At 57.7% G+C, this 22,889-nt stretch overlaps 2 protein-coding genes and 1 long non-coding RNA gene across 7 annotated transcripts; 1 reads left to right on the top strand and 2 right to left on the bottom strand.

The window, feature by feature from the left end:
* Positions 1-1,080: 1,080 nt before the first annotated feature.
* On the bottom strand, positions 1,081-10,323 carry MPST (mercaptopyruvate sulfurtransferase). 4 transcript variants are annotated; one of them, XM_045466837.1, is made up of 3 exons: positions 10,217-10,323; positions 5,122-5,749; positions 1,081-1,651 (listed from the first exon to the last, which is right to left on the bottom strand). In XM_045466837.1, exons 1-3 carry the CDS (start codon positions 10,247-10,249, stop codon positions 1,353-1,355), a joined length of 960 nt encoding a protein of 319 aa, XP_045322793.1. In that variant the 5' UTR covers positions 10,250-10,323; the 3' UTR covers positions 1,081-1,352. The 4 variants fall into 4 exon arrangements, with proteins under 4 accessions (XP_045322793.1, XP_045322790.1, XP_045322791.1 ...); XM_045466834.1 differs by lacking the exon at positions 10,217-10,323 and adding an exon at positions 9,562-9,669; XM_045466835.1 differs by lacking the exon at positions 10,217-10,323 and adding an exon at positions 9,464-9,649.
* On the top strand, positions 9,721-22,889 carry TST (thiosulfate sulfurtransferase). Of its 2 annotated transcripts, XM_045466833.1 has the most exons (3): positions 9,721-9,937; positions 10,606-11,221; positions 22,428-22,889. In XM_045466833.1, exons 1-3 carry the CDS (start codon positions 9,842-9,844, stop codon positions 22,724-22,726), a joined length of 1,011 nt encoding a protein of 336 aa, XP_045322789.1. In that variant the 5' UTR covers positions 9,721-9,841; the 3' UTR covers positions 22,727-22,889. The 2 variants fall into 2 exon arrangements, with proteins under 2 accessions (XP_045322789.1, XP_045322788.1); XM_045466832.1 differs by lacking the exon at positions 9,721-9,937 and having other exon boundaries at positions 10,336-11,221.
* On the bottom strand, positions 12,484-13,977 carry LOC123592038. Its single transcript, XR_006709564.1, has 3 exons — positions 13,771-13,977; positions 13,236-13,384; positions 12,484-12,644 (listed from the first exon to the last, which is right to left on the bottom strand). It is a non-coding gene; the product is annotated as an uncharacterized LOC123592038 (long non-coding RNA).

Raw genomic sequence — 22,889 nt, 5'->3', positions numbered from 1 at the left:
GGATCCCCTCCACGTTGGGAGTCCTTGTCTACACTGTTTTCTGACTGCTGTGCTCAACTGTTATTTGCTCCTAAAGCAGTGGTTCTCAATCGAGGGTGGTTTTTGCCTCCCGGGGGACACTTGGTGATGCCTGGAGACGTTTGTTGGTTGTCACAACCGGTCCGTACTACTGGCTGGGGGCCAGACATGCTGCTGAACGTCCTACATTGCACAGGACAGCCTCGGCAACAAGAATTATCCCGCCCGAACGTCAGGAGCGCCGAGCTTGTGAAACCCTGAGCTCGAGAAATGGGACTCCGCAATGCCGAAACCTTTGTCTGACATCCTCCTCCTGAGGTACACATTATTTCCCTTTTACAGGTGAGGAAACAGACTCAGAGAGGTTGGGACTTAATTTAGAGCTCTCATTCAGAAAACCCGATACTATCCTATCGGCTCCCTCTTGCCCGTGGACTTGGGAGGTGACTCAGTGTCAGAGGAAATGTGATGGGCGGCGGGGGGCGGCGCAGGTACAAAGGAGAGTAAGTTCGGAGTTCGGGAAATCTGGGTCTGGTCCAGCTCTGTTGTAATCCATCGTGTGACCTTGGGTAAGTCAATGCCCCCTCTGGTTTCATTCTTCTAGGGTTTTCCCCAGTACCGACGGATGCGGCCCGTCTACTACTTAGGGGTTCTTTGGGGGCTTGGAGACGGGGAGGGGTGACCTGGCTGCAGGCAGGGACCATCTGGGGCCTTCTCAGACACCATTTCCATCTCTGCACAAAGGACAAATACAGAAGGAAGAAGATAGAGCCTCGACCCTTGGGCCTGGGGTGGGGGGCTTGGGGGGTAGGCAGAGGTTTTCCTTATCACAGCAAGATTCAGCTTTCAATAGCCCAGAAGCCAGAAGGGGAGACTCCCAGCATTATGGGGTGGAGGATGGTTGGCTGGGGGCATTCTGCTCACAGGACTAGAAGGGCTCTGGGGCTCCAGCCCTGCTCGGAAGGCAGGGGCAGGATCCCCCAGACCCTCAGGCTCCACCGAGCTCCCTTTGCTGGGCATTCTGGACCACCGGCTCCTTAGGAAAACCAGGCAGCCCCACAGTTGGAAGCATTTGGCACTGTGCTGTTTTATTTCCTCAACAGGGAAAACAGAAGGGAGGCAGGACCCCCGCTCAGCACATCGGGCACTGCCTCCCTCTGTCCCACCACCACCTTCTCTCCGGCCTCGGCTGGGAGCCCGCAGGTCGACAGAACTCCTGGCCTCTGGGATGTCGCCCTCTGTGCCACCTGATTTGCAGGAAGAAACACTCTCTCGGTGGAGGCAGAGTCAGAACAACCAGGCCGGGCGCTGCCTCCCGTGTCCTGACCCTCCCCTCAGTGGGTCTTCCCCCGGCCCTCGGAGATGACTTCCTCTGGCTGGGCACGCATGTACCACTCTACCCAGGAGCCATCATAGATGGCCACGTCGGGCTTGCCGCAGACGTAGGCCCCCAGTGCCACGTGGCAGGCTGTGACGCCGGAGCCGCACGTGGCCACCAGTGGCTGGGACAAATCGACCTTCTTGTCCTGGAACAGACGGCGGATCTCCTCGGGGCTCTTCTCCAGGCCCTCCTGGGTCAGGAAGTCCGTGAAGGGGATGTTCACAGTGCCGGGGATGTGGCCAGGTTCGATGCCTGCAGCAGGAGGGCAGGAAGGAGGGAACACAGACAAAGGGGGTATGAATGGCCCCTGGGTACTGAGAGCCTCCCATGCGCCCACGGCGCTAACCCTCTATGTGCATCATTTCGTGTAGTCCTCACAGCCAGGCAACCCAGGCGCTATTCACAGGCATTCCCATTTTACGGACAGAGATGCTGAGGTTCCGTACTGCCCAAGGTCCCGCATCCAGCAAATTGCTGGCTAGAATTGGAACCCAAGACTCAGAGCCCACCAGAGCCTCACTCTGCCCCCAGCTTCCCGATCACCTATGCGCCCTGGGGGCAACAAAGATAAGTAAGCCCTCCCTCCGCCTGGCCAGGAGTCATTGCACTTGCCCTACAGAAATTGATCTGGCAGGGCAGACAGGCAATAACTGAGCCATTACGAGTGTGAGGGTGTTACACCCTGCGGGGGGTTATGGGGGCATATTATAAGAGGTATTAACAGTAATCATGATAGCTGGAGTTACTGAGCGCTTACTTTGTGCCGGGCACTGTGAGGAGCCCCTCTGCTGTATTTTCTCCCCCCAGACTCTACGGGACAGAAATGATCATCCTCCCTTTTACACAGACGAGGAGCGTGAGGCACACAGACTAACTTGCCCGAGTCAGAGGGGCCCCAGAGGGTGAGCAGGGTTCTATCAGGTAGAGAGGTCTGGGCAGTGGGGGCTGAGGGCACGCCAGGCTGGGGAAGGGGAGTCTTTAGAGGGGGTAAAAGTCATTGGGCCAAAGCCCAGACATGGGGGGAGGTCGAGGCCCAAGAGGAACCAGGAGGACGGGAACACCGTAGCAGGCCTGGATTAAGATGTAGGGCTTTGGGGCACCCGAGGGGCTCAGTGGGTTGAGCGTTTAACTTCGGCTCAGGTCATGATCTCTCAGTTCATGGGTTCGAGCCCCATGTCGGGCTCTGTGCCGACCGCTCAGAGCCTGGAGCCTGCTTCAGATTCTTTGTCTCTGCTCTCTGCCCCTCTCCCACTCACATTCTGTCTCTCTCTCTCTCTCTCTCTCTCTCAAAAATAAACATTTAAAAAAATTAAAAAAAAAAAAAAAAAGACATAGGGCTTTGACCTCACTGCAAGGGGAAACCAGACTTCCGTTTTCAAAAGATCATTTTGATCCTAGCACAAGAACCCTAGAGGGCAAGGCTAGAACGCTGTTCATGAAGAGGGTCATTCCCCTAAACCCGGTCATTTGGTTTCACCACCCTCTGCGAGGCAGGTGTTAGTAATATTCCCATTTTCACGCCAAGGACTGAGACTCGCAACAAAATAAACCCTCACGGCCCATGATTCAAAAATCCCGGGGGCGCCTGGGTGGCGCAGTCGGTTAAGCGGCCGACTTCAGCCAGGTCACGATCTCGCGGTCCGTGAGTTCGAGCCCCGCGTCGGGCTCTGGGCTGATGGCTCGGAGCCTGGAGCCTGTTTCCGATTCTGTGTCTCCCTCTCTCTCTGCCCCTCCCCCGTTCATGCTCTGTCTCTCTCTGTCCCAAAAATAAGTAAACGTTGAAAAAAAAAAAAAAATCCCGGCCATTCAGACTCTAGGGTGAGGCTCTAGCCTCGTGGCTTCTGCCTCGATTTCCCCCTGCAGCGGGTGACACTCCTACAGAGAGCTGCGGACCCGTGTCGACAGTTATTGCTAGACCTTAGCACCCAGCCAGCGCTCTGAGCCCGTGGTGAGGTTGGAATGGGCCCTGCACCCCCAGTTAAGTGCAGCAAAGGCTCACTGAGAGACATCACGTAGAGACCCAACTGGAGCAAGGAAGGAGAACAAGCTCTCGACCCAGGTTGGCCGCCGTCCGAGCAGGGCTGTCCCCGCGCCTCGAACCCCACCAAGCAAAGCAGGCTTCCCCCACCCCGCTGAACGACGGCAACGATGTGATGCCCTCCACTGATCTAGATCCAGCTTTTACGCGCACTGGCTCGGTCGGTCTCTACAACAAGCCGGCTAGGTGTGTGCCATCATCTCTTCCTTTACAGGTGAGCAAGCAGGAGGGGTGAGCATTGAAGCGCCTCTGTAAAGAGCCATAAGCACGGATGGGACGAAGCACACAGGAATTACGTCACCCTCCTTGAGGGCACCTTACGTGTGCTGAGCGCTCTATACATGTCTTCTCGTTTGACATTTGACGCTCACCGCATCCTTACCAAGCCCTGTTTCTCTTATTTTGCACGCGCAAACGCTGCAGTTCAGAGATTAGATTAGGTGACCGGCCAAGTGGCTCACTGCCCCCACCCCCTCCCCCAAAGGGCTGAGCTGAAGGACCTAACAGGTTCAAGGTGGAACCGCATAAAATTGTCACCTATGCGGGCCCCAAAAACGGCTGGCTATCAGCAGTGCCCTACGGTTGGATCTCAGGTCAACACTGCTCTGCACAGTTCCGTGTAGCGGGGTCCTTCTCGAGTCCCCAGATCTCTCTGGGACGTTGATCCCATGCCAGCTTTTGGGTTAGTCTTCGGGGATGCACGGGGAGCAGGGCGGACCCTTACCCTGGGGCCATGTGAAACAGTAAGAGGACGGGCCCAAGCTGCTTTGTAAGCACTGAACAGAAGCCCACCCTCATTCAGGGGCGGTAGGGAGGCGGATGCCATTCAAGGACAGACTCCCAAGACCAAGTAGCAACTTCCTTGCATCCCCCCTGAAAAAGGCACGAGAGACAAAAGGCTGGGTAATGACTGCTTGCTCACTGCAGTTAAATGTACCGCCCCAGCGCCCGGCCGGGCTGCTTCCTGACCTCCAGCGAGGTAGCCATTCTGAGACTCCATTTCCTCCTGGGTACAATGACAGCACCCGTCTGTCGGGGTCATTGAAGGGCTCAGACGACGGTGGCCATTGGCCTACCCGTTTGCGGGGAGCCCTGCCCACCTCATCCAGGGCTTCCCCGTGGTGTCCTTGCCTGGAGAATTCAGCTCCCAGACACAGGGCTCTGCTCCAACCCAGGCCAGCAGCCACCTCTATTCAGTTTCTCTCCAACCTGGGGCCGGTGATCCAGGCCCCTCTCTCTTGCCCTCTGCAAGCCTTGACCCCTTAGGGGCCTTACATCCACTCCCCTACCCCAGACTCCCCCCTCCTCCTCCCCCAGTCTGCCTCCATCAACAGCGGGGGGGTGGGTACACCCGATCAGGCCCCATCCCTTTGGGGGCTTTTCCTGCCGCCCCTCCTGTTCCGCAGAGACCGCCCTACATCCGCAGAATTGGGGTGGGGCTGTTTGGCTTCTCACCCTAATACAGGGCGCCCTGGGTTCCCAATGAGTCTGGGGGCAAAGCAAGTATTCGTGTCCACTTTTAAGGAATAAAGCCAGGGAGGCTCAGAGAGTGAGACGACTGGAAACCACATCTCACGCCCCCGCCCCATGCGGCGTCCTTCAAAGGCGAGGCCGAGGCAGGGCTCAGCGCGCCCCCGGCCCCGCGCCCCAGGTGACCTCCCGCCCCTTCGCGCGTGTTTGTTACCGTCTCGGGGCTCGGGCTCGGTGCCGCGGAACCGGCCGGCGGCGCGGGCGTCCACCACCTGGAAGCGCCGGGATTCAAGGTTCTCCTTCATGTCCTCGTACGTCTTGACGAAGGCGGGGTCAAGCGAGGCTCGGAACTCGGCGGGCGCCGGGCGGCTCTTCCCCGAGCTCAGCGGGAGACCCAGGCGGAGCCAGTGGCGCAAGCCGCCGTCGAGCAGCGACACGGTGCGGTGGCCGAAGGCGCGGAACATCCACCAGACGCGCGGCGCAGAGTAGAGGCCCTGGTCGCTGGCGTCGTAGATCACGACGTGGGTGGAGGCGCCCACGCCCAGGTGGCCCGCGTACTCCGAGAAGTGCGCCGCGCTGGGCAGCATGTGGTCGTAGGGGGACGTGCGGTCGCTGCACTGGTCGATGTCGAAGAAGGCGGCGCCGGGGATGTGGCGCTCCTCGAACTCGCGGCGCGCGTCGCGGCCCAGCTTGGGCAGGTACCAGGAGGCGTCTAGCAGCTGCAGGGGCTGTCCCGCGCGCGGGGTCCGCAGCGCCTCGGCCACCCACTGCGCCGACACGAGCGCGCGGAAGAGCTGCTGTGGGGGCATGGTGACGGCGGCGGCGACACCGGGGCTGCAAGCCTGAGCGACAGGGAGGATGTCAGGAGGGAATCGAGGAAGAGGCCGGCCAGGTCGCTGCAGATGCCCTCACCGCTGGGTCTGGCACTAGCCCGCAGGGGCGGTGGAGCCCCGGGAGGGCAGAGTCCAGGGAACACAGAAAACCGGCAGAGGCAACCCCAGGGGCAGACTTCGGTCACCGGGGCCTCCCCTCCCCCTCCCTCCCCCTCCCCCCTCCCCCCCTCCCTCCCACCCAGGACAACTACACGGGGAAGAGCAATGGAATGACCCTGACCCCTTGGAGGGGACCAGGGGACCCTTCATCGCTGCTTGCCGGGGTCAGGGGGGGCGGTAGGGACAGGTTCAAGCACAGGAAGGCAAGCAGGGGGGAAAGTCTCAGCCCCTCCCCAAGGTCCCTGGTGGAATTCGTAAACTTCTTCATCAAACGTTTATATAAGCAGCCTCACGGAAATAGTAGCTGAATTTACTGACTCCTTGCTATGTATCATTTCATCTCACAATACCTCGGAACCCTGCAGGACACAGAGTAGGCTCTCAATTATTCACCGGACAAGTAGCCTCCGGAAGGTTGGTAGGGGATATTCTCACTGTCACGGAGGGCGGCACTGAGGTTCAAAGGCTCCGGCGGCCAAGGTCAACAGCTAAAGTGGCGGCGACACCAGAATCCCGACTCTCGCTGGCCAGTGCCGTGCAGGCCCTGGGGGTCCAGCCAGGTCAGATTTTGTCCCTTAGGCCTGAGCTGAGTCTCTGAAACTCGGGGCAGCAGCAGCAACAGTGACAGCACCTCCCCCTCTGTCCCTTCCACTCCCCTGCGGGCCAGCCACTGAGAGTACACACAGCCCACGACATGACACGCAGGCCACAGCCTGCCAGGGCCAGGATGCCCTGAATGTGTTGGGCATCTGTACAGACAGCCCCTGGTTCGTCAGGTGCCTCCGCGCGGGTTAGGGAAAGGTGCCCCTTCCGTCAGGGCATGTGACTGGGTGGGTGGAGCCTGAGCCGCAGGTCAACCCCCATACCCCGTTGGCAGGGCGCGGCCTTACCATCCATACCAGGCTGTCCTGCCACAGAGAAGGGGTGGGGAGAGAACAGGTGCTTCGTGGGCCAGGCCACACGCTAAGCCCCGTGGCCTATAGTGGTGGGCCTATGACGATGTCTGCCTTCTGTGCGAGGCAACTAGAGATGTGCTTTGGCCTTGCTCACACAGCTGGTCAGTTCCGGAGGCTGGACCTCTTCCCCAGCCGCGGGTCGGTGATGACCAGGGCCTAATCAGTCCACAGTGTTACGCCTCGTACCCAGCCTCTCCCAGTCTGGCTTTTAGGAACTCAACTCCACCCACGCGGCCAGGCCTTGTGCTGGACACTGAGAAACTCTTAACGTTGCCAGGCCCCGGGGGACGGGGGGCTGTGGCGGGTAAAGACAGGCCACGGGCCTGCCCAAAGGACAGCATCATTGAAGAAAGTCTGGGGTTCAGTGCAAGCACCAGGGACCGATACCTCAGCCTAGGGTGGGAGCAGAGGAAGTGGGAAGTCTTCCTGGAGGAGGAGGAAGTGCGCGCAAACTGATCTGACCTTTCCAGGGCCCAGGAAACTGCGGCTTGACCTTCAGGATGAGGAGGCTGCCCTGAGGTGGCTTTTTTTTTGGCTAAGGGGCCATCTCAGTGCCCGTGGGTCCTACCACAGCTGAATAGTGTTGGCGGATGCTGCGGGTCCCTTCCTGAAGAACCCATCTGGGAACCACAGTGGCTCCTGCCCCCTGGGATTCTTGGGGCTCCTGGTTTTCTATCCAAGGATCCATTTAGAGTAGAAAGAACCCTGGACTGGGAATCAGAGCTCCGGCCTCAAGTCAGTGCGAATCACTCGGCTCCTTAACTAGCCGTGCGAGGGCGGGCATGGTAGGCTCCCCGGCCATTTTCACTTCTTATAATGGAGCTTCCAACCTTCAGCTCTTACGGTGGAGATTAATGAACAGTTAATGACTGTCGAGGGGCCATCACGATGTACTACAAATGGCCGGTGTCAATAATCATTAAAAACGGCTTAATAAAAACCCAATGATTTCTGAAAAGTTATTCCCATAGGTGGCCTTTCAACAACAACACCACATCTAGAATCTTAAGAATTTCAGGATTGGGGGGCGCCTGGGTGGCGCAGTCGGTTAAGCGTCCGACTTCAGCCAGGTCATGATCTCACGGTCCGTGAGTTCGAGCCCCGTGTCAGGCTCTGGGCTGATGGCTCATGATGGCTCAGAGCCTGGAGCCTGTTTCCGATTCTGTGTCTCCCTCTCTCTCTCTCTCTCTGATCCTCCCCCGTTCATGCTCGGTCTCTCTCTGTCCCAAAAATAAATAAACGTTGAAAAAAAAATTAAAAAAAAAAAAAAAGAATTTCAGGATTGGGTGGGACTTGGGAGGTCTGGGGTCACCAGGCCTGGCCTCCCCCCCCCCCCCCCCCCCCCCCCCCCCCCCCCCCCGCTTTATGGTCAGTTCTCACAAAGGACTGCAGGAGGAGGCAGGGGAGGGTCCGGGGAGCAGGCTGTGTGTCACCGAAGGGCGGGGCCCAGGTCCTGGCCCGCTCACCAAGCCTGGACCACCTCAGGTGGGGGTGCTCTAGGTGGGGGTGTTCTGGGAGGGAAGGTCTCCAGGACCCACAGGACAGCCCTAGCTGTATCTCGCGAGTGTCTATACCCACTAGGGGAAGTGTGAGCCCCAGGCTGCCATCTGGGCGGGGGGGCCCTGGAAGAAGAGGGGCTCCAGGCAGACTGGGCTATCCTTGAGGACTTCCCCCTAGTCTGCTCCTTCCTGGTACCCCCCTCTCTGCACATCAGGGCCAAGCACAAAGTTCGGAAGATTCTGGAGGCCAAATGCTTGTCAAAGTATGAATGTCTCAACTTCCTGTGAGACTAGCATTATTTCAGAATAAAAAAGAGCCTTTCCAAGGGAGAGGAGAAAAAGCATTCGGGACATATGTAACACGAATGCAAAAGCGGCTTAGGAGCAGGGGTGAGCCACCAGCTTGCAAGGACCAGTTGTTAAGATTTTTCAGGAATGATGTCGCCTGGTTGTTAAACACGGCCCATTGTTAAAAACCAAACGCTATAACCTTATAATTAAATAGGTTAATTAAAAACAAAGGCAATTATTTTGAAAAGCATGAGGCTTTGGGGTGGAGCCAGGTAAACCGAGGCAGATCCGATGGGCCTCAATTGCTTGGTGTGCCCGTGGGGTGACGAGCTAGGCCTGTCTGTCTGCTCTCGAAATGTAAAGTTTCTGGCCTACTCCGTAGGGTTGTAGTGAGAAGTCAGTAAGGCCCTAGGAGCGAAGTATCTCACCGAGCAGGCCTTGGCCAATGTTAGTTTCGTTTTGCTCCGGCAAGTTCTTTGCCAGTTTCTCCTCTTGGAGCCTCGGCCTTGTCTCCCTGGCCTCTCTGTGGGGTTTCATTGGTCCTCTACCCTCCCTCTTACCCTCTATGGTGGCACCAGGTGACCCCCCCGCCCACCCCTACCCCCCCACCTCCCCACCCGCCACTCACTCGGACGTCACCCAGCAGGCCGCCCCGAGCGGCGGCGGACAGCCATCCTTAGGGCGAACTCCGGGGCGCGTCTTCCCTCCTAGACTGCAGCCCCCTACTCCGCTCTGGCCCCGCGGGGGAGCCCCGCGCCGCGCACCCCGATGATCGACCTCCCCACAGAGAAAGGCAAGCGCGATGCCGCAGCAGTTACCCCGGTCTCGGGCTCCGCGCTTCCGGGCTCGGTCATGGCCCCAGAGCAGGGCGCCCCCTCCCCGCGCCCGAAGTCGTCCCCCTCCTCCCGCCACCAACCTGACGCCGGCCGAAGGGAGGAGACTCGAGCACTGCCCACCGCCGCGGCCACTCGGAGCCGCGGCTGCTCGCGCCTTCCACTCTCTGGGCCAGGGGGACACCCGCGCCGCCGCGTCCCGCCCCGCGCCGCCCCCGCGCCCCCCGCGCCCTCCCGGCGGGTCCCCGGGGTCCGAGTGGCGCTGCGCTTGGTGGGACGGCGAGGGGGGGGCGGCCGCGGCGGGACTGCACGAGGCGGGGGCGTGGCGGGCGGCGCGCCGTACCCCCCTCCGGCGGCGGCGCGATGGTGCGGGCCGGCCGGGGAGTTGTGAGCTCTGGGTTTGAACCGGCCAACTTCTCCAGCGGTCGGGGGCGAGCGCCAGGGCGGCGGCGAGGGCGAGTGAGTGCGGCCGGGTGGGGCGGCGGCCAGGCACCCCGGCCGCTCGGGATTGGGCCTCCGATCTGGCCCCGGCAACCCAGGGGAGGGTCCCCCTGGCGAAAGCGGGACGGGGTGCCCTGGGAGCCTCCGACCCAGCTAGGGTGCCGAGCCCGGGCGAGTCTGGAGGCGGGCGAGTCCGCCCAGGCTGCCGAGATTGGCCGCGGGCTCGCTTGCCGGGGGCGCGAGCGAGGGCCTCTGCGGGCTCCAGCGACCCCTCCCCCCAGGCGCCCACTCCCCTACCCTCCCAACAAAGGGGGCTCCTCCGCTCCACATGTCATCTCCTCCCTCCTCCTGGCCATCTTTTCGCCTCTCTTTCCTGGCAGGATCTCCAACGCCTGTAAGATAGCTTCCGGAGCCAGATGCCCTCCGGGCCAGCTCCCCCAGCGGGGCTCCGGGGAGCTCTCGCCCCGCCCCCTTCGGCGCGGGGGCCCCAGGGAGGGGCGGAGCAGCCCTTCCTTAGGGAATGCGAACCTTCCCACTGGGTGCCCGGGCCCTGCCGGGTGGCTGGGCCGCTGCAAACACGCCGCCCTGCGGGGAGCGCGGTGGGAAAAAGCTCCTCCCAGGTCCCGCTCCCCTGCACGCACGGCCCTCACACGCTGCTCTCTTTTCCTGGTTCCCACCCGCGCCAGGTGATGCGCAGAGCTGAAACCATGGTCCATCAGGTGCTCTACCGGGCGCTGGTCTCCACCAAGTGGCTGGCGGAGTCGGTTCGGGCTGGCAAGCTGGGGCCTGGCCTGCGGGTGCTGGACGCGTCCTGGTACTCGCCGGGCACCCGCGAGGCCCGCAAGGAGTACCTAGAGCGCCATGTGCCCGGCGCCTCCTTCTTTGATATAGAGGAGTGCCGGAACGCGGCGTCGCCCTACGAGATGATGCTGCCCAGCGAGGCCGACTTCGCCCACTACGTGGGCCGCCTGGGCATCAGCAACCAGACCCACGTGGTGGTTTACGATGGTGACCGCCTGGGCTCCTTCTATGCGCCGCGGGTCTGGTGGATGTTCCGTGTGTTCGGCCACCGCACCGTGTCGGTGCTCAACGGCGGCTTCCGGAACTGGCTGAAGGAGGGCCACCCGGTGACATCTGAGCCCTCACGCCCAGAGCCGGCTAACTTCGAAGCCACACTGGACCGCTCCCTGCTCAAGACCTACGAGCAGGTGCTGGAGAACCTTGAGTCTAAGAGGTTCCAGTTGGTGGATGCCCGGTCCCAAGGACGGTACCTGGGCACCGAGCCAGAGCCAGATGCAGTAGGTACGTGTCCTGTTGGGTGGGTGATCCCTGGGTGGGGGGGGTGGAGGGTGGGGGCGGTACTGCCCAATGAAATGGAGAGCAGGGATGTCTGGGACCCTCTCCAGCTTTTGCCCTCAGTTCCCCCATACATGGGCCCCAGTCTGCATCTGTGAAATGAGAGAATAGAGCCAAATCCAAAAGCTTTTTCAGCTGTGATGCATGAGGACCTACATACGTGTTCCCATAGCCATGTGCTAACTAGCAACCGCGTATCCGCACGGGGTGGCATCAGCAGAGGTGACTGGTGACATCTCCACCCACGTCCCTGCCCAGGCACTCCTCTCCCACATGCCCAAAGGTATGCCCATGAGCCAACACGTGCATCTCTGTGCAAAGCTCCCAAGGACACCTAGCTTGTTGGGGCCACTCCGGTTCCCCGGAAGCCCCCACAGACATCAACCCTGCCCTTCCCGCAGCACCCCCTCCCTCCTTCCAGCCCTCCCGGACCCCCTGACCTTTCCAAACAGCTGCAGCCTGTTTGCAGAGCTATTAAGAGTAGCTGCCATTTCGTGCTGAGTAGTTCACATTGCATTATCTCATCCTGTCCTTCATCCGAGAAGGCCTAATATCCCCATTTTAGAGAGGGGGAAACTGAGAAGTGAGGACATTAAGTTACTGGCTCTGTTAAGTGGCAGAGTCAGGAATTCTGCCCAGTGCCGACTGGTTTCAAACCAGTGCTCTAAGCCAGGCATCCACAGGGAGGTGGCTCGCGAATCCTCTGCTGCGGACAAAGGGCAGGCCTGGGGGGTTCTACATTGCTGGAGGTGGGGGGAGTCTCAGGAGAGGACATGCTGAGTTCTAGAACCTCCTAACAGAACCATAGCAGTCTCACCATCACCCTGCTAGGTTTCCTCCGGCCCCTGCCTGGGCACCTCTGGTGGCCGGGACCTCACTGCTTTGGGGGTCTCTGGTGGCCCCGGCTGGCCTGAGCCCTCAGAATGGTCGGCACCTCCTGGCCCTGGGCTCTGTCCTCGGGCAGGGTCTGCAGAATCTAACTCCTGTGCAACATTTTTCCTAACTTTCTGTGCCTCTGAGGGGAGAGGACTCTGTGACAACAGTTTTGGACACTCTCCGGGCTGGAGGTCCTGAAAGATCACCTCATGGGACAGAGGGGAGACTGAGGCACACAGAGGCAGGGGCAGGTCAAGGCCACATGGCCAGTTAGTGGCAAAGTCCTGGACTTCTTCCAGGTCCCATGTCCCCCCGCCCCTTGCTCTCTGAAGGTCTGGAGTTGAAGATTCAGAGACTTCTGGCCCGGCCCTTCCAGCAGCCCCACCCTTGCCTCCGTTCCACACGTCTTCTCTCCTTAGAACTTTCGGTGCCTCTTGGGAGATGAATGGTAGAGTTGATTCCCTTGCTGCCTCCGGGCTTGCCCTGAAGCAAGCTGGAAATAAGCGAAGAGGTGTCAGATCCAATCTCCTCACTCCCAGTTTAGAGATGAGGACACTGAGGCTCAGAGAAGAGTCCCTCCCCATTCTCCCTCCTCCCACCGCCTCCAGATCCCAGGGAGCATGGATCCTCAGGAGAGGTCAGCCCCCCCTGTGTGAGGGGATCTCAATCCGATATCTTGGCCTCTCTGGGTTCCCTCATTGTAAAAGGAGAAGAGGAAAGCCCAGCCCTCCCCACCTGGCTGGAAGGGTATTTTGAGAAGGGGGAGGAGCTCTGCAAAGCCCAGGGCCACCCAGAAAGCATGGAGTGGCACTCCCCTCCCTCATTCCCGAAGAGGCTTTGCTGGCCTCCCAGGCAACATAGTTTGGGGGCGCAAAGGCACATGAGGCTCCCTGAGTTCACGGTCCCCAGCTTGGGGTGGGCTCAGGGAGGCAGCCCGTGAGCTCCGGGGTCCAGAAGGAGGGTCCTGAAGCAGGAGCTGGGAGCAGGGCCTTGGACACCCCATGAGCTTGCGTCATACCCTACGCAGCCTCGCGAGTCCTTGGCCTCTGAACCCTTCCCTTCTTAATGAAAGGAACGGGCTCACCTTATAGAGCGCCGGGGAAAGCCAGCGAAGGAGGGGACGGTCAATCCAGCCCAGTTATCTTCATAAACCTTGAGGGCAGTGAGGGTGAAGAGGGTATCGACCCCCTAGTAGGCATTTTTATCAGCCCAGGGTTTCATACATGTTCTCTCCTGGTGGAAGGTGGGGGTTAGGACTGATCCCAGTTTACAGGTGGGAAAGGGAGAAGTGGGTTCTCTAAGGAGGCAGAGTGGCCAAGGTTTGACCCCAGTCTGCAGGCCTCAGGGTGGGGCTGTTTCCCAAGGCCACTGCTGTGTCAACAAACACAGGGACTGGGGGAGAGGGGAGGCTGGGGGAGGGGAAGTCACAGCCTCACGGTATGGTGTTGCTTCATGGGATCCTGTGTTAGTTCACAGCCTCCTCAGGAGCTGGGAGCCTCCCACCCACCCCCGGGGTAATCTGAAACCTACCCCCAGATGCAGAGGGCAGGGCAAAGCCTAAGAAAGATCAGGCCACTTCAGATGGGTAGGTGGCCGTTTTCATAAGCAGGGGAACTTACAAGGCTTGTCTTGGGTGGCCGGCCGCAAGAGGGGTAGATTTCCGCACCCGCCTGCCAGATCTTGAAAGTTTATACAGAGGCATTAACTGGGTTGAGTCACATACACACGGTCCAGCTGGTCTCTAGACACCGCATCGCTATCTCAATGCCATGTCCTTGGAGCAGCCTCTGGGAGCCCGGAAGTCAAGCAGAACGCACATCCCAAGGCCGGGACGGGGAGAGGCATCTCTAGCTGTCCCAGTCCAGCTCATGGGTCAACTGGTGCTCTCCATGACCTCCCCCGACTTTCTACCCCTCACATCAGCTCTCACCACCTCACACGCATGCCCCCTCTTCTGCACTGTGCCCTGAGGAGTCAGCAAGGGGTTTCACGGGGCCTGGTGGTGGCTCCTTTGGAGACGATGCGGCTGCATTGGAGGCAGGCGCCATAGCGACAATATACAGGCACATGCAAGAGAACATACAGAATTAAGACAATGAACCCCCAAGTCAGGGATGGCATTTTCCATCAAGAGCGCCGTCATCTGAACCATTGGTTTATTAAGTCCCCTGGGCTGGGGTTCAGATAATTCAGGGCATTTACTTGTATTCTCACGTGATGCAGCGAAGGTGATGCCTAATAGACTCACCAGATAGGAACACACAGCATTCTGTTTGGATGATGGCCTCCTTGCAAGGCAGCGCCACCGTCTAAGGCCATCCTGTTTTGGGGGGTAGCTTTTCTCGTTAAAGACATTTCAGGGTTCAGCAAGGACAGGTTTTGGTGACTATCATTCAAGGCTCGCTGGGTGAATTTAGTAAGGGCTGGTGCGTGTGCTAGAACATCCGCCAGGATGGGGAGCGAGACAGCAGCCCAGTGATGTACCAGCGGGAAATGGCATGTGCCCACCTGGCCTCAAGGAGACGGAGATTGTCAGCTTTAGGACCTCTGTCTGGTTGTGCGCACCACGTGTAGGGGCCGGGGGGCGGGGGCAGGGGGGGGAACAGCGCTTTCAGGTGGGAGGCGATGGGCCGGGGGGGGGGGCAGGATGTGCCCGACCGGGACCCCCACCTCTTCCCCTCTTCCGTTCCAGAGATAGCGCATTTTCGCAGGCCCCTTGCAGCAGGACCGCGAGATCCCAGCGGAGACTGGGCAGGTCCCCCTCACCCAGGGGCGTGCGAAGTAACTCGCCCATCCTGGTGGGATATTTCACTGCAAACTTTAGGAGGGGATACCTTTCCCAGGTGTGATGGACTGAGTGTCCTCAGCAGCTTAGCGCGTTGACGTGCAGTGAGAGGGGCAGTGGCTATTTTCCTCCACCTCCGTGCTTTTGCCGTGTTGGGTGACTCGGTGGGGTCCCCAGGCTGGCACGTGCAGCAACAGGCCCTGCTTGCTGATCATTCACATGTATTAAAGCCTGGGCCAGTGCTTTAGTGCGTCCAGCCAAGGTGGTTTTACCTGCTAGGAGTTCAACCTGCCGCTTTAATATCTCCTTTCCCCTTTTTATCAACCCTGCTGCTTGTGGATGATAGGGAAGATGGAACCTCTATTCTGTGTAATGTTCTTTTGCCCACTTTTTAACAAAAATGTTTATTTGAGAGAGAGAGAGAGAGCGAGCATGCATAAGTAGGGCAGAGGGAGAGAGAATCCCAAGCAAGTCTGGCCCTGTTAGCATGGAACCCGATGGGGGCCGGGCTCGAGCTCGTGAACCATGAGATCATCACCGGAGCCGAAATCAAGAGCTGGCTACTCAACTGACTGAGCCACCCAGGCGCCCCTCTGTTGGCCCCTTTTGCAGTATGACCCCCAATCGCTGTTCGGTTGATGAGGGTGTCTAAACACGGCATTTCGTTTCTCTAATACCCTAATGGTGGCAGCCTGGTTTGGTGATCGGGGAAAGCTTGGGCTAGGCCAGACACGGTGTCTACACAAAGCAAGCATAGCGAAAACCTGCACTGAGGGAGAGAGGAGGCAATATAACCAATCTGCCCCTCTGTCGTCAATGGGCCATTCTCGTGAATGACCCCAGGCCCCTTTGCCAGTCACCTTACAATACACGGGGCGTGCTGTTAGTGGATTAACCAAATCACTGTATTTCAGGGGCAATCGAGCATCCTTGGCAGTAGGCCAGCCTTCCCCGGGCACGCTGGCGGCCGCTCTCTCCGTGCATCCGATCTGCTGTATCTACTGAAGGTTGTACCCAGGCTAGGGCCTCAGCCTCCTGATTGCCAGGGGGCTGTCAGTGCCTCGTGAGCCGGGATATGGAGAAGGGGAGGACTGCCTCAGACTCTTGCAGGCGAGCCCAAATATTCCCTCATAAGCCCTGACCCCATGAGGGCCCACTCATGGTCATCCACCCCTCCGCAACCCCAGTAGGGTTGATCCCTTTAAAATAGGCCAGCTGTCGGTGCAAGAAGGCCAAAGTCCAAGGTGCAGGGGGGGACTCTCCGCCCTCTGAGTTCAGCCCACTGGCTGCCGTGGCTTACTCCTCCCCGAGAGTCTCCATCCGGAGGAGCCCTGTGGACCCACTGCCAGGAGCTGGTGCTCTGTGGGGGGTGACCAGAGGTTTTGCCCCCTTTCCAGAGCTGCGACTAAAATCCTAGGGGGACTCTCTCTGTAATTAATTCTTATTCAGGTCAGTGGTACGGTCTTAGTTATCAGAAACCTCTATTTCTCCGTCTTTTCCATGAATCTCCCCGAAGGTGGAACACCTGAGGGGGACGGAACGCTTTTGCAAAAGCATCCGAAGTGAAGCAGTAACTCCGGGTAAGAGTTCATGCTAATGCAATTGACAAGGGGATTCGGTTATTTTGGGGGTATATATTTTAAAGTAATAACCAAGGTTGTGATCAATTGATGCTATTATACCACGACATACCAGAGTTTTAGGAATATTTTTTAGGGTTTTTTTTCATGTTATTTTGAGAGGGAGAGACAGTACAAGTGGGGGAGGGGCAGAGAGCGAGGGAGACCCAGAATCCGAAGCAGGCTCCAGGCTCTGGCTGACAGCTCAGAGCCTGACGCGGGGCTCCAACCCGTGAACTGCCAGATCATGGCCTGAGCAGAAGTTGGACGTTTAACCGACTGAGCCACCCAGGCGCCCCCCATTTTTAGGAATTGTATATGCTTTTGGAACACTTCTATCAATAGCTTCCGTATACGTATTTCCTAAGGAAAATGTAGTTAGCATTTCTTCCTACTTGACTTCCCATGTAATTTAACATGTGAAATGAGTCTAATTAGTTTCATATTTCTCTTTTACAAGGAGGAAAAAAAACCAAATCTTTTGAGATGGTCCAGGAAAATCCCCAAGTTAGTTCAGGGTAGGTAAGGTTTCATTGAGAATTTGATTTAGGGGAATTTTGTCTAAAATATCAAAAGGTTTTATTTATTTATTTATATTAGGTCGTAGATTTATATAGAACAGTTTTAGATTCACAGAAAGAATTGCAAAGAAAGGACAGTTCCCATATACCCCCACACCCAGTTTCCCGTATTATTAACATCTTATATTAATTAGTATGGTACATTTGTTACAGTTAATGAATATAGGTACAGTACATCCATTCATTGAATATATAAAAAAAGTCAGAGCCAAGAGAATTCTAAGGAGACAGGAAGATTAAATATAATGTGGTCTCCTAGACGGGGTCCTGGAACAGAAAAGGCGTTTCATAAAAAGTAAGGAAATGTGAATAAAATATAGACTTCAGTCAAAAGGTTTTAAAATACACGGTCGCATAGGATCGCGGGTCGTCGTGAAACAATATTCAGTTATCCGTTTAACCAAAATGACAATTAAAGGCCTCAAAGGCAAGTATAGAAATTGCATGCTTGTAGAAAAAAAACAAAAACAAAAACAGAAACAAAACTAAAAACCAAAAACGTAGCTCTTTTAATAGAGAAGACTCTGCTTTTTTCTTAAGTAATCAAAGACCTGATCAAGACTATATGAAGTATAGGAAATTATTATTTTCTTATTTTTTAAATGTTTATTTTTGAGAGAGAGAGAGAGAGGCAGAGCAGGGGAGGGGCAGAGAGAGAGGGAGACACAGAATCCAAAGCAGGCGCCAGGCTCTGAGCTGTCCGCATAGACCCCGACGCAGGGCTCGAACTCATGAACTGTGAGATCATGACCTGAGCCGAAGTCGGACACTTCACCAACTCAGCTACCCAGGTGCCCTGAAATTATTTCGATAAAACACAGTATCTTTGTTTGACCATCCCGTCAAGAACGGACTGATAGTTCAAGAAGCTGTTATCCTTTATGGCGGGTGAGAGCAAATGAAATTTCAATTTTACCTGAGTGCACTTTGATATATAGCTTATTTTTAAGCTGATGAAATAGAGCTCTTGTACAAATTAATTTTGGTAATACCTTCAGAAGGTAGAAAAACATGTATACTTAGCCCGTATCCCTAGACATATGTAAACGTAGAAACAGGCAGAGACCCTGTAACTTAGCCTTTGATGAGTAATCTTAGGAAGGCTGTGGGCCAGGCTTTGGACAAAGGAACTTCTAGAGCAATCTGTACGCTTCCCCCCGCCCTCCCCCAGATTTTGTCCTTCAGTCTCTGTGGATAGTGTTTTGGTTAACTCCTGGGGTGTTTACGTATCAAAGACGTGATAAAATTTGCAACTGTGACTTTCCAGAGAAAGAATGTCGATTATCCCCCAGGTTTGGGGGCAATTGCTATTTATTTATTTATTTATTTATTTATTTATTTATTTAAAAATGCTTATTTCTCTATTTTTGAGAGAGAGAGAGCAAGCAGGGGAGGGGCCGGGAGAGAGGGAGAGAGAGAATCCCAAGCAGGCTCCGTGCTGTCAGCACAGAGCCGGACGTGGGGCTTGAACTCATGAACCTGGAGATCGTGACCTGAGCCGAAGTCAAGAGTCAGACGCTTAACCGACTGAGCCACCCGGGCGCCCCACAACTGCTATTTAAGATTCTGCTTTGTTGGGGCGCCTAGGTGGCGCAGTCGGTTAAGCGTCCGACTTCAGCCAGGTCACGATCTCGCGGTCCGTGAGTTCGAGCCCCACGTCGGGCTCTGGGCTGATGGCTCAGAGCCTGGAGCCTGTTTCCGATTCTGTGTCTCCCTTTCTCTCTGCCTCTCCCCCGTTCATGCTCTGTCTCTCTCTGTCCCCAAAAAAAAAAAAAAAAAAAAGATTCTGCTTTGCATTCGGGGTGGGAAGGCATGGGGGCATTTCCACTTTCTCCTCCACCGCAACATCCTCGATTCTGGTCGCTTGCTCAAGGATTCCCCTCTCAGCGCCCTAATCAGGCTTTGTCACAGGCTCCTGAATCTCAATCCACAGCATCTCGTGCCTTCCTCACTTTGCACAAGGGCACGCTAACACCTCCGACGGACTGCCCTGCTCTCCCACCTTGGCCGCAGGCCCCGAAGCCGGCAGGGTAGGAGACGCCCGCTCGTCCTTCTCAAACCTCAGCTCTTCCCACTTTCCAACTTGCCTTTCAGCCTCTAGCTGGGCCTCAGTGTCCGGACGAACTGGCCACAGTGGAGGCCAGCGACCTGTGACAACCATCCGTTTCATTTGTCTGCGCACAGCCCCTCAAGCGAGCGCATTAAGGCAGCAGGTGTTTTCGGGACCCCCCTGTACTCGTGCCGAGGTCCGCGAGTACCCAACGTTCGGGCCACCCCCTCCCCCCATAGAGGTCGCGGCCCAACGTAGGGTCGCCCCCGCTGATGCCTCTTTGCCATTGCCTTTTCCCAAGGCCCCTTTCTTCAGTCTCCTGGCCGGCTTGCCAGCTTTTAGTTTACGGCCTCCTCGGGAGGGTCCCGGGGTAATCCGAAGCCAGCCCCCCCCCAGATGCAGAGAGCAGGGGGAGACTGAAGAAAGGGGCAGACAGCTCCGGATATGTGGGTGGCACGTTTAAGAAGCAAGGGAACTTACTTACAAGGCTTGTCTTGACCGGCCGCAAGGTGAGTAGATTTCTGCATGCACCTGCCAAGCCTTAAAAGTTTATACAGAGGCCTTGACTGGGTAGAGTCCCATGCACGTCATGCAGCTGGTCTCAACGCCACATGACTATCTCCAGGCCATGTCCTTGGGGCAGCTTCTGGGAGCAGGGAAGGCAAGCAGAATGCACATTCCCAGCGCAGGGGTGGGGACGAGGGGCGTCCGAGGGCCAGGGTCCAGCTCGCGGGGCAACCAGCGGTCACACCCTCTCGATGGCCTCCCCCAGTGACTGGCCTCCTCCTGGCCAAAGGTGGAACCCAAAGTCCCAGGCCTCTGAGCAGCTGAGGAATACGAGGGGTCATCTCATCTTTCCCCCTGCCTCCTCTCCCTTTCCAAGAAAGGTTCAGGGTGGTCTCAGAACACAGGTTTTTAGGGTCGGACCCGCCTGACTCCACAGGCCTGTGTGTCCTGAGGTAAGCCACCTCGCCTCTCTGAGCCTGGGCTCCCCATCATCTCCTGGCTTTGTGAGGATTCGGGAAGTTCTGGAGCGAACCCACTGCCTGACGCCTGGGGCCAGGGGTGTCGGCCTGGCGGCAGGCCCGCTGGGGGGAGGAAAGCCACGGGCCTGCAGTGGAAGCTAGGCTTAGGAGAAAAGGCCCCTGCTTCTGGGTCCTTCTGCCGGCTGTTCTCCAAGGCTCTCTGGGCTGGGTTCATCCCGGCCCTTGCTATGCACAGGCGGTCAGCACCTGCTCATTTAAATTCCTCGGACAGGCCCTGAGCCCTCGCTGGCAGAGACGAGGGGGACCCCCGCCTCCTGGGGCTGGCCCAGTTTGGGAAGCCAGAGTCACGGAAACCCCCAGACTTCTCTACTCCCAAGAGGTGCCTTTTATGCAACCAAGAAAGCAGGGGCGCTGTTGGCATCGGGGACCAGAGGAAAGAAACAAGACGGCATTCAGAACTCCACAGACACTCGTGCTTTGAAATACACTTCCATTCAGCCCACTGCCTGGATGCCCAAAGATTTCTAAGTTGGATTTCTTGGCACGGGAGGCCCTTGAAGCCAACAGATCCATTGGCTTCTCCCTGGTAGGGGCGGCAGGCGTCCAGCCTCCGATGAAAATTTCCAGACGAAAAGATAAAATTCCCACAGGAAAGACTCCCCGGAATGTATAAGTGGAGACCTCTGTTCGGTCAAAGGAACCCCTGACTCATGCCGGTGAATTTTTGGAATCTTCTTTGGCTTCAGGGGATGGGGGTTGGGGCATTGCTGGCATGACTGTGTACCTACTGTGTGCCCGGGGTCACTAGGGGCTTCTGCCTACAGTGGCTAATCTTCCCCATAGGCCTGTGACGTAGGCGGGGTTATCTCTCCATTTCACGGGTGGGGAGGCTGAGGCTTAGGGATGCAGGGCCTCCTGGCTGCACCCTGCCCCAGTGTGTGTCTTCGTCCAGTCCCCTCCCTCCCCCTGCTGCCCACCTTGGTCCTGCTCTGTCCCACGGTCCAGGTTAAGGGGGTGGACGGGGGGGGTGGATTTTGGAGGAAAGGGAGCTCCAAGAGGCTCCCAGACCTGCCTTGGGCCCCGCTCCCAGCATCCAAAGACTGCCAGGGTGTGGGGTGCTTGAGGAAGAGAGGTGTGACCTTTGGCATGCTAAGGGTGGGACCAAGGCCTCCGCCCAGATCCCTTTGCCCCACTTGCTGGCTATTCTGAAACCACATTTGGTCTCAGACTCACTGGGAGGGGAGACTGTTCCGGAAGGGACCTCGACCAGCTCAAACCTCCCACTCTGCTCCTAGCCAAGCCTCTCAGGGTTGCTAGGGCAGCCCTGCAGGGACCACCCCTCGCTGTCCTCATCTGCCCCCAAGGGAGGCGGTGAGGTGGCGAGAGCATCGGCCTCTGAGGGTGGGTGGGCCGGCCTCAGTAGTCGGGGCCTTACCCCTGACAACAGCCCCTGCCCGTGAGTACTCTCATTCTCGTTCAAGCCCTGGGGGAAACTGGGGCCCAGAGAAGTGACACTTAAGGGGTCACCCTGCTGGTAAGTGGCAGAGCTGGGATTCAAGTGTACGTCTAGCACCAGGTCACATGTGCTTCCCACACTGGTGCTTAATGGGAACCTCAGGGGACTCGGTGGAATCCCGGGTCTGCCTTTGCCTCTCTGTGTGGCCTCAGCTGAGCCATTGCGCGTGGCCAAGCCTCAGCGTATTCATCTGTAAAATGGAGCGACATTGCGTGTAACGAATCACGGGGTTATCCGTTTAGCGTCTGTCTTCCCCGCCTGGCTGTGATCTCCCCGAGAGCCGGCCCATCTCTCCCACCGCTGTGTTCTTCGCCATCAGCACGGCTCGTAGCGTTCGCTTCTCAGCAACCCTACGAGACAGCTGTGTGCCATTGGGCCCATTTTACAGATGAGCAAACCGATTCAGAGAAGTGAAGCGTTGTCCGAGGTAAAACGGTAGTGTAAAGGTTGGTGAGCGGCAGAGGTGAGACTCACCCCTGTCCCCTCAAGCAGGTATGACTTCGGACATCCCTGCTTCAAGGCAGGGTTTGGAGGGGAGAGCGCCCTTTGGCTTCTGTCTCAAGCATTGACTATACGTTGGGCCAGGAGGAACTTGAGCTCCAAGAAGGGCAAAGGCCTTACGTTCCTTCGTGTAGCTCCTATCCTTATAGCCTCAGCGGGTTTCGGCCCTCAGGCCGCCCTTAACCCTGTCCTTCCCCCCCCCCCCCCCCCCCCCGCCTTTGCCTTCTGCTGCGCCCAGGACTGGATCCGGGCCACATCCGAGGCTCAGTCAACATGCCGTTCGTGGACTTCTTGACCGAGGACGGCTTCGAGAAGAGCCCAGAGGAGCTGCGTGCTCTGTTCGAGGCCAAGAAGGTGAATCTGGCCCAGCCCCTCATTGCCACCTGCCGGAAGGGAGTCACCGCCTGCCACATTGCCCTGGCCGCCTACCTCTGCGGCAAGCCCGACGTGGCCGTCTACGACGGCTCCTGGTTCGAGTGGTTCCACCGGGCCCCCCCGGAGACCCGCGTGTCCCAGTGGCAGCGCGGGAAGGCCTGAGCGGTGGGCCTCCTCAGTGACCAGAAGCTCCCGTCTGTTCAGTGACCGAAGTCTGACACACAGAGTGTACCTCGTCGGCCAAGGAGACCGACTAGGTTTGAGAACTGCCGGGCAAAGCTCTCCTTTCCTCCCAGACACTGGAATAAACCGCTTTTTCTGAGGA

Source organism: Leopardus geoffroyi, chromosome B4, assembly GCF_018350155.1.
Source record: "Leopardus geoffroyi isolate Oge1 chromosome B4, O.geoffroyi_Oge1_pat1.0, whole genome shotgun sequence".
Classification (NCBI taxonomy): Eukaryota; Metazoa; Chordata; class Mammalia; order Carnivora; family Felidae; genus Leopardus; species Leopardus geoffroyi.
The sequence above is the reverse complement of the archived record's forward strand: the minus strand, read 5'-3'. Positions and strand labels throughout refer to the sequence as shown.